This window comes from Polychytrium aggregatum (genome assembly GCF_025602895.1).
Source record: "Polychytrium aggregatum strain JEL109 chromosome Unknown BJ171scaffold_9, whole genome shotgun sequence".
In the NCBI taxonomy this organism is placed as follows: Eukaryota; Fungi; Chytridiomycota; class Chytridiomycetes; order Polychytriales; genus Polychytrium; species Polychytrium aggregatum.
This window is the reverse complement of record NW_026516211.1, coordinates 522,300-537,109: the sequence shown is the minus strand read 5'-3', so window position 1 is coordinate 537,109 and position 14,810 is coordinate 522,300. Positions and strand designations below refer to the sequence as shown.

General features: G+C 57.8%; 4 protein-coding genes across 4 annotated transcripts; 1 reads left to right on the top strand and 3 right to left on the bottom strand.

Moving 5' to 3' along the window:
* Positions 1-86: 86 nt before the first annotated feature.
* On the top strand, positions 87-1,234 carry BJ171DRAFT_309445 (uncharacterized protein). Its single transcript, XM_053107069.1, has one exon. The coding sequence runs from the start codon at positions 166-168 to the stop codon at positions 943-945; it is 780 nt and encodes a 259-aa protein (XP_052969027.1). The 5' UTR covers positions 87-165; the 3' UTR covers positions 946-1,234.
* Positions 1,235-5,091: 3,857 nt separating this feature from the next.
* BJ171DRAFT_495227 (rab-GTPase-TBC domain-containing protein) lies at positions 5,092-10,654 on the bottom strand. Its single transcript, XM_053110101.1, has 15 exons — positions 10,395-10,654; positions 10,051-10,150; positions 9,309-9,804; positions 8,903-9,071; positions 8,650-8,722; positions 8,262-8,518; positions 7,954-8,076; positions 7,728-7,831; positions 7,337-7,521; positions 6,903-7,127; positions 6,661-6,761; positions 6,374-6,473; positions 6,079-6,176; positions 5,818-5,931; positions 5,092-5,650 (listed from the first exon to the last, which is right to left on the bottom strand). Exons 1-15 carry the CDS (start codon positions 10,506-10,508, stop codon positions 5,339-5,341), a joined length of 2,571 nt encoding a protein of 856 aa, XP_052969026.1. The 5' UTR covers positions 10,509-10,654; the 3' UTR covers positions 5,092-5,338.
* Positions 10,655-10,808: 154 nt separating this feature from the next.
* Positions 10,809-13,448, bottom strand: BJ171DRAFT_495226 (major facilitator superfamily domain-containing protein). Its single transcript, XM_053110100.1, has 4 exons — positions 12,724-13,448; positions 12,212-12,586; positions 11,535-12,105; positions 10,809-11,260 (listed from the first exon to the last, which is right to left on the bottom strand). Exons 1-4 carry the CDS (start codon positions 12,976-12,978, stop codon positions 10,932-10,934), a joined length of 1,530 nt encoding a protein of 509 aa, XP_052969025.1. The 5' UTR covers positions 12,979-13,448; the 3' UTR covers positions 10,809-10,931.
* On the bottom strand, positions 13,449-14,675 carry BJ171DRAFT_495224 (uncharacterized protein). Its single transcript, XM_053110099.1, has 3 exons — positions 14,186-14,675; positions 13,761-14,083; positions 13,449-13,627 (listed from the first exon to the last, which is right to left on the bottom strand). The coding sequence occupies exons 1-3, from the start codon at positions 14,572-14,574 to the stop codon at positions 13,494-13,496; spliced, it is 846 nt and encodes a 281-aa protein (XP_052969024.1). The 5' UTR covers positions 14,575-14,675; the 3' UTR covers positions 13,449-13,493.
* Between the last annotated feature and the right edge of the window lie 135 nt (positions 14,676-14,810).

Genomic DNA, 14,810 nt, shown 5'->3' with positions numbered 1-14,810 from the left:
GCGCCGTCTCCTTTGGAACATGCGCCGTCTCCTTTGGAACATGCGCCGTCTCCTTTGGAACATGCGCGATCGGTGTCTCGGACCTGCTCTGCTGGGCGATCGTTCCCCAACCAGCCGCACTGACCCTGCGCCACCAGAGGCCGCTGGCATCCCTCGCCGCGTTCCATGTCGCCACCAAGTCCAGCAAGGCGCCACCCGCCCCCCCCCTGCATCCAAAGTTCCGTTGATCCTCACAAGGCCAAGGGGCTTGAAGCCCGCATGACCCACCCACGTATGAAAAAAACGAAAAAATGCAACCCAAAATGCAACCCAAAAATCAAGTACCGCCAAACTCAGAAACCAGGGGCTCGCCGCTCAACTAGACACAGCGCCACCAACCTCCTTGCTCTCTCTCTCTCTTTCATTGCTTGCCACTTACTCCTGCTGGTTTGGGTAGGAGCTGCTATCTCCCTCGCGGCAACTTACCGGCGCGGCTCGGTTAATCTGTCCGTGGGTGAAGCAGCAGGAAGAGAAAGAAGGACAGCCACAACCACCACAACCACCACAACCACCACAACCACCACCACCTCCACCACCTCCACAACCACCACAACAACATCATCATCATTGACAGGATACGCTTTGATGCAAAAGCGCGTGATGAAGCAGCCCCTCCCGCTCCATCGGTCCTTGTATACTTACTCCACCAAAGGCGCCAATGTGTTGCTTCTGCATCCCACTGCTGCCGTTGTTGCCGCTCGTTGCTCCCCGCCCCCAGTACTGCTTGGCTCCACCCCCACCACCCAACCTGATCTTTCCGAACTCATACTTTTGCTTCTCTTTCTTGCGCTTCTTGATCCTCTCTGTTTACAGAAAAAAAACTGCACATACACACGCACGCATTGCATATCCAATCTGGCACTTTTTTCTTCTCAGCACGATCTCACTCCTATTTATTGGCAGTAACTCTTACTCTCACCGCCGTCCTCCTCCTTCTCCCTCCCTCTCTCGATTTTTCGGCTCCTCTTGTACCTGCTTGTATGGTGTTGCTCGACAGCTCTCTCGCTCTCTGGCAATGGTGGTGGGCTAGCCTACCAATCCATACATTGCTGTGTCTGCCTTCAGCATCTCCATTCGGTAGAGTGCTGGTTTTGCCTTGCAACTCTCCCCACCCCACCTCTCGCTGCCTACCGCCTCCTCGACCCGCTGTGCTCCGTCTGGCCCTCGTGGGGTCCGGGCATAGTGTGTGTCGCCAAGCTAGCTTGCATCCACTTTCTCGTTTGTAACCTCCGGCCCCTCCCTCTTCCCGTGTCCTGTGCTTCTTTGAGACTATCAATCGCATTTCTTTCTTTCGTTTTTCTTCTTCACTTCCATTTTGTTGCACGCCACTCCTTCCTCTTCTACTTTGTTTTTTTTCGGCCCAAATCCCCCAAATCCTCAAGAATCTATCCAAATGCATCCATTCATCCATGTTAGAGCGATCAAACACACAAAAACGACCCATGATATTCGTCGTTGAAAAGAAAAAGAAAAATCAAAAGAAATTAAACCAAACACCAACGGGAACCACTGTGTGAGCGGCTGATTGTGTGAATGAAGGACGGTTTCCTCGCGTGAAATCGCTGTAGTATCCACAGCCAATCAATCCCCACGGTCATGGTGGATGGTGTGTTTCGTTCCGTTTTTACAGGCAATCCAATAAAACGGGACACCCGGGATTTTGACCATTCATCGAATATTTTGTTACCCAATGTTATCGCGCGCTAGCCATGACCATTCGCCACACATCCCGGGTCCCAGCTCGCAGATCCACTTTCTTCGAGCAGGCATGTCCAGTCATTCGCACCCTGATTGAACAGGACCCGTTCCAGACTGGTCCTGTGTTGCGATGCAAGCTCGAGTCCATCCTCCAGAGGAAAGTATCACTCTCACTCTGCCACACTGCCATCCACCGAGCAGGTCTCTCTCACAAGAGAGCCACACACCTCTACAAGTCCAAGCGACTGGATGAGCGAGTGGCACAGTTCAGGGACGAGACCCGTTCCATCGACCCACGACGATTCGTTTTTGTCGATGAGACAGGGATCAGGAGATCCATTTTCCCTCTCTACGGATACTCACCGAAGGGTGCTCCGCTTCGCCAGCGCAATCACATGAAACACAAGTCTGTCTCGGCTGCATTTGCAATCAACCACTCTGGTGTGCTGCATCGCATGTACATCCCCACATCATTCAAGACACACTCGATGGTCGAGTTCTTTGAGCGAGCGAGCTTCCCAGACGACTCTGTGATTGTGATGGACGATGTCAGCATGCACAAGACAATGCCTGTCCTGTACTGCATCGATCGCCGAGGGTGGTCAGTGATCTTCACCCCACCTGCTTCACCCGACTACAATCCCATCGAGAACTTCTTTGGGGTTGAGTCCCCACCGATTTGGGGTTGAGTTCCTCCAATTTGGGGTTGAGTCCCTCCAATCACTCCGCCATTTTCGCGCTCAAATCCCTGGCTTGAACCTCTCGGCGATTTTTGAACAGGGTCACTTCCCCAACCAGCCCGCGCAGACGGGCTCCTGCTCTCGGGTATAAATGCCACACCTTCGTCCTGCTGCTTTCTTCCCTCATCTCGCCTTGATCTGATCATCGCGCTATTGTACGATAAAAAAAGTCTCTGCTCTGGCCAGTACCACTGGCAGACATCCAGCATCCTCTGCCCCCATGCCTCCGAAGCGTAAGGGTACCGGTGATGGCCAGCCTCGGCCACCCAGGCCCAAGAAAGCCAAGTCACAGTCGGAGCCTGTCTCTGGTTCGTATTCTGACCCCACACATGCTTGGTCGTCTGTTGCTCCGTCGCTCACCACCACTGCTTCTGCAGATCCAATGGATGTCGATCCCACCGAGCCTGGTCCATCTACTTCCTCGAGTACCGGCAAGCGATGTCGCCAGTGCGACGGTACCGATCACGAACGTTGCAACACCAGCAAATGTCCCAAATACCGGCCCCTCAAGAGTTCTGTCGTCCCACTCGTGGATGGAAGGTCATCCGCCCCTCAGTTCGGCTGCTTCAAGCAGACGATGGATGGCTGTTGTCTCAATCCCGCTCTCCGCGACAAGACCCAGGCCACCGTCGAGGCCATGACCCAGATCCAGTTCGAGGCATCCAGGCTGCTCAACCTGCATATCCTCCGGTGCATCGAGCAGGATCTTCCCATCCCCGTCATCTCCAAGTCCACCCCTGCTTTCGTTCGCCAATGCTTCACGATTGTCGAGGCCGGTGCCCTCTCGCCGACCGGGGACAATGAGAAATACAACGAGCATCTGGTCGCTTCCTTTCGCGACTATCAGACCACTCGGCACGCAGACCTGCCTCCGGCCCCTCGTCTGCCTGATGGTGCTCACAGTCAGCTTCTCACACTGGCTGTCAATGCCTATGCCACCAACTGCACCACCCACCTCGACCTGGCCTACTGGCGACTCCTTCGCCGCTTCTGCGCTGCCGTCTTCCCAGCCAACAAGCACAAGCATGAAGCCATCGAGGTCTGTCTCGAGCTCTTCGAGAAACCAGGGCAGACTCCACCCAAGGCCGATCTCGAGTTCCTCTACCCCGACTTTGGTCACATCCTGGACGAGTTTCGGTACAGCAACGACCAGGACCGCTTCCGGGCCCTCCACCGCCTCTCACACCATGTGGGAATCCTCGCCCGAGACAAGATGGTCGACAATGTCCACAAGTGGATCGACTGTGACATGCCCGCCCTCCGAGTCACCGAGCTGCAGCGCCAGGCCAAGCTGGACAAGCTCACTACCCAAGGCATTCCCTCCGACGACAAGAGGCTCACCACGGCCAAGTCTGAGCTCGGCACCACCAAGTCCAAGATCAACAAGCTGGCCGCCAGGATCAACTGGGCACTCAAGCAGCTCGCTCTGGACACTCCTCCGGCCGTGTGCACGATAGTTCCTCTATGCACTGCAAGGGCCAAGTATGTCAAGATTGACACGGCTACTCTTTGGAATCTCCTGGGTCCAAAGAAGCGCCTTGGACTCACCAGGGACAAGCTCAAGGAAGAAGGTGATGACGGCATCAACAACCAGGATCGTCTCTGGCGCAGTTGCTTCAAGCTGCGTAGTTCCCTCTTCCAAGAGCGGGACGTGAACAAGAAGCTGTTCAACTACGAGATCAGCACCGATGGCATTGGATGCACCATCGGTCTCGTCAAGTTTCTGCCTCGAACCGATCACACCGAGACCATCGAGCCTCCTCCGACTGCCGAGCAGCGCATCCAGGCCCACATCGGCGACCCAGACCCCGGTCGCACCACTTGGATTGGCATCGATCCTGGAGTCGGCTCCATCTTCACGGCGGTCATCCAAGCACCGGGCCACCAAGACGAGGTGGTCTCATTCTCCAATGGCCACTACCAGCAAATGTGTGGCCATACGTCCAACACCAAGTGGCACAACACCATGAAGTATCGACTCAGCATCGAGACCTGGATGTCGTCCACCCCCTCGCCCAAGGTGTCGTCCTCGGAGGCTTTCAAGGTCCATCTCACCCATGTCCTGCGACCGGAGCTGCGAGTGCAGCTCGACTTCCGCCTTGGCAAGAAGACTCGTCACCATCGCTTCATGGGCCACAAGAGGCGCCAAGTGGCCGTCGACAGGATGTGCAAGGCCGTCCTGAAGCACGCCCCGATACGGACCGATGTGGTGATCGCCTTTGGCAATGCGTCATGGCGGCAAGGCAAGGGCTATGCATCCAGCCCTCGGAGGCAGCGATTTGCTCGGTACTTTGAGCAATTCGAGCACCACCGCCGCCGTCCCAATCACCCTCATGGAAGTGTCAAGGTGGCCTCGACGAACGAGTTCAACACCTCGCAAGTGTGCTCCAAGTGCCTGGAGCCGGTTCGGTTGGAAGGACTCGATGCGCCCAGTGTTGCGAATTCCCACTTTGTCAGGAGCTGCAAGAATCCCAGCTGCCGGACAGTGTGGAATCGCGACGTCAATGCGGCGCGCAACATGATCACAGTGTGCAGGTCGATTGTGGAGATCGGAGAGCGACCGGCGGTTTTCACTCGGAGGCTGCCAAAGTGATCTGTTTTATTTCTTGTGGCTTTGCTTGACGCAAGCACAGCACATACTACATGTTCATGGAAACGGCTATATTGTCCCGTTTTTTTCTGAATAAAGTGTACCATACCAAAGCGGGAGAACACGTGTATTCATGGGCCTCGAATGCGCTCCTGATCATCCATATCAAGCTGTTCTGGCTCAGGAATCCGTATTCAAAACAAACCTCGACCGCGATACACTCGCCAAGGGTCTACAGCAAAGTCCATACGCCAACGTTCTCACAAGAACATCACTCGAGCAATCGGATAAGCGCCCAGAGCCCTCGTGCCCCAATCTCGCCGTCCTCTTCAATGTACCCTTTGGCGACGTCGTCGGCCGCGGACGCTGCATCGTTCTGCCGACTCGCAGGCTTGGGCGTGGGCTTGGACTCTGGAACTGCTCCAGTGGCCTGGAGAACAGGCTCCTCCCGTCCCGTGTCGAGATTGACGCCGAGCTTCTCCCGCACCGCCGTGCGAATCTCGCCAGCAAACACTTTCGAGAGGACTTCGGCGCGGATCAGGATCGACTCCAGGTCGATTTTGTTGGAGAGATCGTTGATGAACTGGTCGCGGGGCAAGTGTCGGCGCGGATGAAGTGGACCATGAGCATCCATGAACATCTCTTGCAGACCAGCGGTCCATGCGCAGGTGCACCAATTGTTGCCGGATACAACCCCCCGATTTGCAGGCGAGATCGTGCCCTCCTCGCTACTCCCAACGACGCCCTTACCTTCAGGATCTCGTCGAATGCCTTGCACCGCATCAGGTCGTGGCGGTACATGTTGAGGATCGCCAAAGCGATAAACAGATGGTAGTGCTTGGACTGCGTGGAGGACCACAGCGTCTGGAGGGCAAGCCGTCGAGCCAATTCAGAATCGACCGTGCCCAAAGCTTCATGCGTCAAGCAGGGCGGGCGGATCCCATGTCCGCTCCAAGCGACTCCTTGCCATTGCCGGCACTACGACACTACGACCGGGGACATGATGCTCACCTCCCAGAGCCTCATAATGTCACGGAACTTGAATTCGCGTTTAAATACCACCAGGAGCCACCGAAAGCAGCAGAACATGTTGGTCGAGTCGGTGGTTTCTGGAGATGAGCAGCAACAAGGCAAGCCCAGACAAGAAGACAAATAGAGCAAGATAGGAGTGAAGTCAGATTGAGATCCAAGACACCCCCCCCCTCCTGGCATTTGCGGCTCCTCTCTTCCATCCTTCGCTCCAAGCCGTCAAGGCCGCAGTACTTCTGAGGGCGCCCTGGCGACACCAACAACTCCAATATCGTACCGAGATGTGCATACAGCGGCGCATCCATGAACTTGATCAAGACCTCGAGGAGCAGGAGCTGCTCACGCATGCCGCTCTGGTCTCGATTGAAATTGGATTTCTGTTGGGCCAAAGTGATGATTCCGTGAGCCAATGTATCGAGTTCAGCCGCCATCGCGCAACAAGCCATATATCGGATGAACCGAGCCAGCCGAGCCAGCCGAGTCTGTGCCAAACACGTAGCGGCCAATTGCGTGGTGATTGCTGTCCACCCACGCAAGCGAACAGCGTGGCCGTGCAGATACTACCTTCTGCTCCATCAGACCAACAAAGCACCAGAATGCGTCGACTTCGTTGCGCATGACTGCCAAGATTGGTGCAAGCAGGTCGTTCATGCCCTGGACATAGCCTGCCATCCGGCACGGACGGTATCTCGCATCAGAAACGACGCATCATATCTCAGGCTGTCACAAGGGACCAGCCGCCGCATCCAGTCGCCGCCGCCACGCCTTGCATCACCCTGCGCAAGCGAGCCTCTCTGCACACCTACCCAGCTCATAGTTGTACATGGTGTAGGTGACGAGGACATCTCGCAGCATCTCCAGGTTCTTGGGCATTATCTTGGCCCCGTCGGCCGACGGCTGGTTCATAAACTCGCTGATCGGATTCGGACGGTCGCTCTTGAGCCGGATGAAGCTTTGTCGGCCCGGTGCGATTCCGGGCAGCTCTTCGGCAAAGAATGGCTCGGCGCGGTCGGTTCGCACCACATCCTTCTCTGTGTTGTGCGATCATCAGAGGACAGTGAGCCAACCGCTGGTGGGCAGCACCAATGAAGATCGGCACAGATCGCCAAGGCGAGAGCGAGAAACCCGTCTCGAGATGCGGAGCTGGGAGGGCAGCATCATATCGACCGCCTCGACGAAACACAAAAACGGTAAAGTGGCTCGAACACCTGCTCCCATGGATTTGTCCAGCCGCCCTTACCGATGCGATACTTGCGCTCCCTGATCTTGGAGACCACATCTCCGTCTTCCTGCTCGTCTCCGGCAACGGAGTTCGGGTCTTCGGAGTTGCTGGTTTGCTTGCCCGTCTGAGCGCCGGTCGGGTTGTTGGACTCTGCCTCGGCAAGAATCGTCTTCCACTGCTGCTTCATGGCGGCGTAGTCATTTCTGGATACGCGAGAGGGCACGGTTACGTCTCCGGCACGATGAGGACGGCTCTGGCTCGATTGACACGAGCCCAATCCAGAGATCCGACACGGCTGCCATCGCGATTCGCCCAGGACATCACCAAGATATGCTAAGATCTGTCGTCATTGGCCATCTATCGCGGACTCGAATGCAGTATCCGATGCCCGCACATCAGCAGCACTTACTTTTTCTGCTCACTGATCAGAATCCGCTCCTTCTCGGTCGAGTCCCACGGGTACATCCCGAGAAGGAACCGCCAAACGTCGCATCGAATATCGTTCTCGATGCCCTGGCGGCGAGTTGGAATTCCAATCCGCGGAATCAGCGATGGGGCCGCTCAATCCCTTCGCCCCAGAGTCACATGGACTCTGCTCTGCTGGGATGCTGTTATTGTTTGTGCGCAACACTTACCCCTTGAAAAATCGACTTTTGGATTTCTTTCGCCGATCCCATCAGCTGCCCCTTTTCGTTGTAGAGCGCAATCCAGTACTCTGCGGTCATCTCGACCCCCGAGCGCTCATGGACATAGTCGTGCTGGATGAGGGAGGAGCCGTCAAACAAATCACCAGAATGGGCGATTAGACTTGCATGAGCCACCGGCGTTGCGTCGAGTCCACGATAGTGCAATCGACTCGCTATATATGGCCTCTGAATCATTAGCACATGCGGCAACTGACGAAAGCCCAGACGATGGTAGAAGATGCGCTGGCAGTGCTTACCGACAGGGCTTCGAAGCTGCGGGTGGTGTCCAGTGGCGCATCGACGGGCAGTGCCTGACCACTCAAGGGTGGCTTCGCCGAGTGTCTGCGGGTGATCTTATCCTGCACTTCGTGGGCCCACCGGGCAAAGTAGTGGGCTGCCGAGTCGTACTCCTCGAGCAACATCTCGGCCTCGGCTGAGGAGAGAAAGTATGACCGGAGCTGGGGCGGGATCGACGTCAAGAATGGACGGGCCAGAGGGTGCTCCAGCACTTGGGCTGGCAGGATACAGACAAGTCACAGGACAGTGTCAGCCCAATGTCGGCAGGTCCACAGGTCCACAGGTCCATATCCGACAATCGAGACAGATTCGCCGCAATCGCCAGAGTGGTCAATGGCCCAGGCTTACCGCGCGTGTCTCTGTAGAGCTGCGTGACCTTGGAGAATCGCTCGAGGATGTCCCAGCCCACGTCCTCGATTTTCTGGCAAGGAATTCCATGGTCATGACGTCAGACACAGCGAGGCCAGGGTGCCCTATGCGCCACCAGCCTGAACCGCCCCTGTTGATGAGGAACAGAAGCTGCAGTCGAACGACCTGCCGCCACACGATGCTGCATGGCGTCCCAAGACACCGTTAGGCCCAACCGGCACTGCAAGCTCACATTGGCGATGGGCTCGCCGACGATTCCAGAGACGACCCCGAGCGACAGCGCCCCGAGTTTGTAGAGTGTCGAGTCTTGGGAGAGATTGAGAGGAACCCGCCCGTCTTTTGTGATGGGATATGGAATCAGCACAATCTTCTGGGACATGTTTGGGTTCTCGGACTCGACCCTGCCATAGCAAAGGGATATGTGTCATGACCCGGATACACCCAATTGCACCGCTGAGCCGCAATCGACAAACCGATGCTGCATTGGACGGAATGTCGCTCGATGCTCGCTCGGCGGAGTGACAGTGCGCTGGATACAAGTCCACGGTAGCGCTCTCAATCGACACAACATAGGCAGCGGCTGACTGTGCCCGGGGATCTGCATCGGGCACAGGGGGTTCTATAGGACTTGGTCTTACCTCGCGAGCTGGATGCCGGCAGGCAGGAACCAGGCCCGCAGCTCCTTCTCGACCTCCTCAAGAGGCATGATCTTGCCGGCCTCATCGGGGTCAATCCAGAGCTCCGGTAGCAGCGCCTCGATTGTGTTCTGGCTCTTGGCATCGACCGAGCCCGGGGGCGACTTGAGGTCCGATGTGGGCTTGGGGTTGGCGATCGAGAGGTGGATGCTGAGCTTGGGCAGGCATATACTGTCGCCATCGTCGGCAAGAGTCAAGCCGTTCTCCAGAATGATGGAATGGATGTCTGCCACCGGGGTGAAGATGGCTTCGGTCACCACAACACTGGTGACCTCCGAGGCTGGCTGGGTCGTGCTCTGCCCGGGCGAGAGGAACTTGAATGGGAAGCTGGTCGCGATGCCACCGGGTCCGGACTTTGAGCCGACGCCAAGATCTGACCCGGGGCTCGAGACGGACGAGAATGACGGCGACTTTTGCAGCAGAGTGCCCTCGAGTCGTGCTGCGGGATCGGTTGCGGCCGGATATGAGCAACGAGGAGGATGAGGATCGGTGGCCGACAAGAGCGCCAAATCCCCAGGATAACGAAGGCAGAATCGCTCAGTACTTGCTGGGTGACGATGCCGCAGATGCTCTTCAGCCACCAGTGTCGAACGGCCGAGAGTCTTGCCCTGTCTGTCCTGCCCTATCCTGCCCTGTCCTGCTCGCAATCCTCATACCCCAGGCGGACGCTCTGGCAAGACTCTACCTTTGCGGGTTCGGGACGCCACCTCGCGGTAGATTTGAATATCCTGCGTTGGGATGTTGCCTTTGGGGATCCAGAGGAAGATGGGTGTCGGCGAATCGGACTGGAGAAGAGCCACAGACGGCGTGCCCAGATCGCATTAGCGGCCACATCTAAGCCAAAGCCCAGAAGATGCCCCGAGGGAAAATGCGCACTCCTGATGATGGGCTGGAGGGCCCAGCAGGGGCGAAGATGCAGATCCAGGGCACAAAGCGCTGTCGCTAAAATGGTACGCTGGCTGCTGTCCAGCCCATGCTCTTGCTGCAACGAGAGGATGTTGGCCTCGGCTGGACATGGACGGATTCTACCTGCTGCTCGGCCAGGGACAGGAAGCCAAGCATCACATCGTCCTCGCCGGCTCGGATAGATACATTGCTCTTGACAAACTTCAAAATGGCCCGGACGTCTTCGGTCTTGGACATGGCGTGCGGTGGACGGCCGGATGGATGCAGATGTCGGTTGTCGGAGAGGGGGGGAGGAGCTGGGGGGGTGTCCAGCGTTGGTCGCAGAGCGCCTGGATCAGCACAGAGGCGAGCGGCAAGGGTGGGCCGGTCCAGGCCGGTCTTGGCTCCAGGGCTTGGCGCCTCCTTGGCATCCGCGCGAATGTGCTGGGGGGTTTCCCAGAGCATGCCAGCGGGATGCATCCTCGATGACGAGCACGCCCAGGTGAGATCGCCGCCCGGCCATCCAGGAGCACTCTGCCTTTCGAGAGTCGGGGAAGCGACGGGCAATCGAAGGACGTATATTCCATGTGTTCACGAAATGGAACGCCGCCGTTTCATTTGTGCACTTGCATATGGCTCCTGCCAGGAACTCCCATATGCTCCTGCCAGGGCCATTGTGCCCTATTCCTCGGGGTCTGGTGTCTCGTCGGTCGCAAGCAGATCGGCATGTGCCCGGCACTGCGATTCGAGCTCCTCGACGTTGACGAAGAGCGAGACCAGCCAAGCCAGGCCAAGAACTGCCGCCATCAAAAACAGCCACAGGTTCGGCATCCACGAGACTGTTTCCCTGTAGATAGGCTTGAAGACCACGTTGGAAACCAGGATGGCGAGCTGAATGAGAATCTCCATTTGCGCAAACAACGACCCTTGGCGGCTTTGCGAGTTGACCTGGGACAGGATCGAGCGCAAGATCGGGGCAGCGACGATGCCAAAGCCATCGAGGATGCTGACTGTGAACCATGTCACCCGAAGGGATCCGGCCACATGAGAAGAGAGAGAGGAGCATTCCACAGCGAAGCGATACGGTGGAAGTCGGTTGGGCGAATGAGGCACGAGTTGTCCGATAAGTGTTGGAGTAATGCAATTATGCGATGAAGTCGGTACCGCTGCATTAGTACCGGGTTGCAACATGGAAAGTCGGAGTCGTTGACGGAGTGCCATTCCATACCACGCCCGCCGGCTGAGACGACGCAGGCCTCCATGACATGTGTTCGACAGCCTCACCTGTATAAAACACCCAGCTTGTTTCAGCGAGCGCAAAGCCGATGAATCCGGCGCCGTAGATCAGGACTGCAATCCGAGCCAGGTTCAGTTCGACAGATAGTCGCTTCAGTCGATCCTGGGTCGTCAAACGTGCCTCGGACGATGTTCCCAAACGCAGACCGGCGCCGCCGAAGCGGAGAGCCAGCGGAAGCATCAAGCCAATGTAAAAGATCTTGCTGAAGCCGTTGATCATGTTGAACTTGCCGTTCTCGAAAGCGTCCCATCCAAACTTGAAGGCCGTGTACAGGTAGAACAGCGAGTACGGCGATGTCATGTAGACCAGAAAAAAGACCGAGGCGAGAATCCAACCTTCACGAGAGATATTCACGGACAGCGGCGTCCTTGGTTCGCTGGCCCTGCGTGGGCTGTCGTCGTGAGAGCCAGCAGCGGTCTCTGTGCCGGGATGCTGGCTGGGGTCGCTGCCGACGGAGGACCATCCCTTGGACTCTGGCAAGACCAGAAGTATATAGGAAAAGACAAGTACGTCGAGACAAGCTGCCGCATAGAACGGAAAGACGGCGTCGCTGGCCATCTGGCGCATGGCAGCGACGAGATAGGAGTTGGTCCAGAGCACGATATCGAGGCGAATCGCAGACCAGCGCTATTTGAGGGCTCTCTCGCTCGGCCCGGCCACCTACCCGAATAATCCATCCGCCAACTACAGGCGCAAAGGTGATTGCGGCCCACGTCGCGGCCTGGAAGTATCCAAAGGCCTCGGTCCGGGTCGATGATTTGTAGACATCGGTGAGATAGACCATCATGGTCATGCCCATGGCGCTCTTTCCTCCGAGCAGTCCCTCGGCGACATGGGCGATGGCAAGCGAGGACATGGGCAGGCCGAAATGGCCGACTGCAATGATCGTCAGCAGATTCAGCAGCGATCCCAGCATGCCAGAGATCATGATGGACTTGCGGCCCCAGCGGTCCGACAGAAACCCGATCAGCGGCAGCATGACCAGCGAGGGAATCGAGAGCGACAGGTCGAGCACGAGCATCCATGAGGACGTAAGCGCCTGCACAGAAAGTCAGGACCGATAACCGCATGGACAGAAGCAGCGTTAGCAAACTTGGCCACGCCAGCAATCCAGCCATAGAAGTGGAAGCGATTGATGCGGTTGGCTAAAACTGCGAGGTAGGGAGGGCATCGAACCTGCACGTTCGCATCCTCCCGACACCTGGCGAATTCGGGCAGGGTGCCCCCGGGCTCGGCGCCGAGCAGCAGCTTGCAGCTCAACAGAAGCACCAGCTGGTCATAAGGCGTTTTGGAAAGGTGGTTTGCAAAAGTGTGCAGGACGAGCGGCGGGGCCAGCACCCACAGCGACGGCGGTGGCCGGCGCCAGGACCGGGGCGATGGGGACGCTGGCCGCAGCAGCGGGGACGATTCGGAGGGACCGGGGGGCCGCATGGCAGCGGTGCGGGAGGACTCGGGCAGATCAGATTGCCTCTTGGGCAAGACGAGGCCGGGGGGAGAAGGCGATTTCGAATCTCACGGACTGTGCCGCGCGGCAGCCGAGACGAGCGAGCGAGCAACAACTCTGTGCGACCGACGCAAGGGCGAGCCGGGTTTCTGGAATTCGACGCAGATCGGTCCTTGGAGAGCATGTCTTGGGGAGAGTGACTTGGAGAGTCTTGGAGAGTGTCTTGGAGAGTGTCTTGGACTCTTTGAAACCGGGACAGGGACTCGGCCTGGCGGACATCGAGTTGGATCGCAAGTGCATCCGGCGCACCAGGCCCACGGCCTTGGCTGTCCTGCCCATGTATGGATCCAACAGCAGCCCCGAACGACCCCAACGACGGCGGTGCGGTGGGGGGAAAGTCGAACCACAGCCACCGCCGATGGGGAATCGGCTTGCACCCGCCCGGTCTCTGTCCGTCCTGTCCCCCATCTCGTCCGCCTCGGCCGCCCGTTCATCGACCTGTTCATCGACCTGTCCACCGACCTGTCCACCAACCCCGCCAGCCATGTCCAGCGAACTGCCCCGCCCCAAGGTCACCCGCGAGAACTCGATCCGGATCACGCTGTGCCAGGACATTTTCAACGAAATCGCCAACCTGTGAGCCATTGAGCTGCATCGAGCTGCATCGAGCTACATCGGGCTGCATCGAGCCTCGCCGAGCTGTCCTCGCCACCCTCCTCATCGTCCTCCTTGTTCGCCCGCTGCTCCTCTTCCTCACTGTGCCCGACAGGATCGGCCCCATCGCCCGGCGTCTGGCCCTTGACACCAAGATCGAAGAGCAGCATATCACAAAGGATGTGCCGCTGCTTGGCAAGGCAGCGTTCGCCACGGCTTCGAACGTCTCCATCGCGCAGTTTGATATCGAAAAGGTGCTGCTGCTGATTGAGGATGGCTTCCTCAGCGTCGTCATCGACGATGTCGATGCCCAAATCCACCTGGACCTCAACACCATCGGCGGCAACCTGGGCCGTGTCGAAGTGACCCTGGAGCTCTCCATCACCGCCAAGGTTCGGCTGAACGAGGTCGAGGGCAAGCTCAAGACCGATGTGTATGGTACGGACCCTCCTTCTGCAGGCACCGAATGCAGCCTCAGGGCGGATGCGGGTCGAGCTTAACACTGCCCTGCTGCCATGTCCAACTCTTTGGCACAACCAGACGTCAAGGTCAAGATCTCCAAGTTCGACAACAAGATCGGAACCGGATACTCGGGCAAGCTTCTGTCGTCCGTGCTGGAGCTGCTGGAGGTGATGCTCAAGGGCCTCGTGCAGTCGGCTCTGTCGCAGCCCATCGACGATGCCCTGACCGGCGGGCTCGACTCGGTCCTTGGCCGCGACTGGGATGTCACCGGCAACGTCTCGTCTATCTTTTACCGGCTCAACGTCGATTTTATGGGCAACCCGACGATCTCCAAGGCCAACGGCGTCGAGCTGCTCCTGGCCATTGACAGCTTCGTGAAGGACAAGAGTGCCCAAGAAGCAGCGGCCGGAGCCAAGGAGCAGTAGTGCCGCATCGCAAGCCCCATCCGTCCTCCATGCTGTCGTCATTCAGGAGTGGTCTGTGCGGTGAGTCGGGAGCTGCATGTCGACCAATGCGGTCTTTGGTCCGGCTCTGACCGCCATCGAATATACCGAACCCCTATCCGATAGCGAACGTGCGCCCGGGATCGGCGGCCGTCGTCAATGAGTTTGATGAGTGTCGATGAGTGTCGATGAGTGTCGATGAGTGCCGATGAGTGTGGATGTGCTTGGGCCGACCAGGCCAACCAGACCGTCGTTGCTGC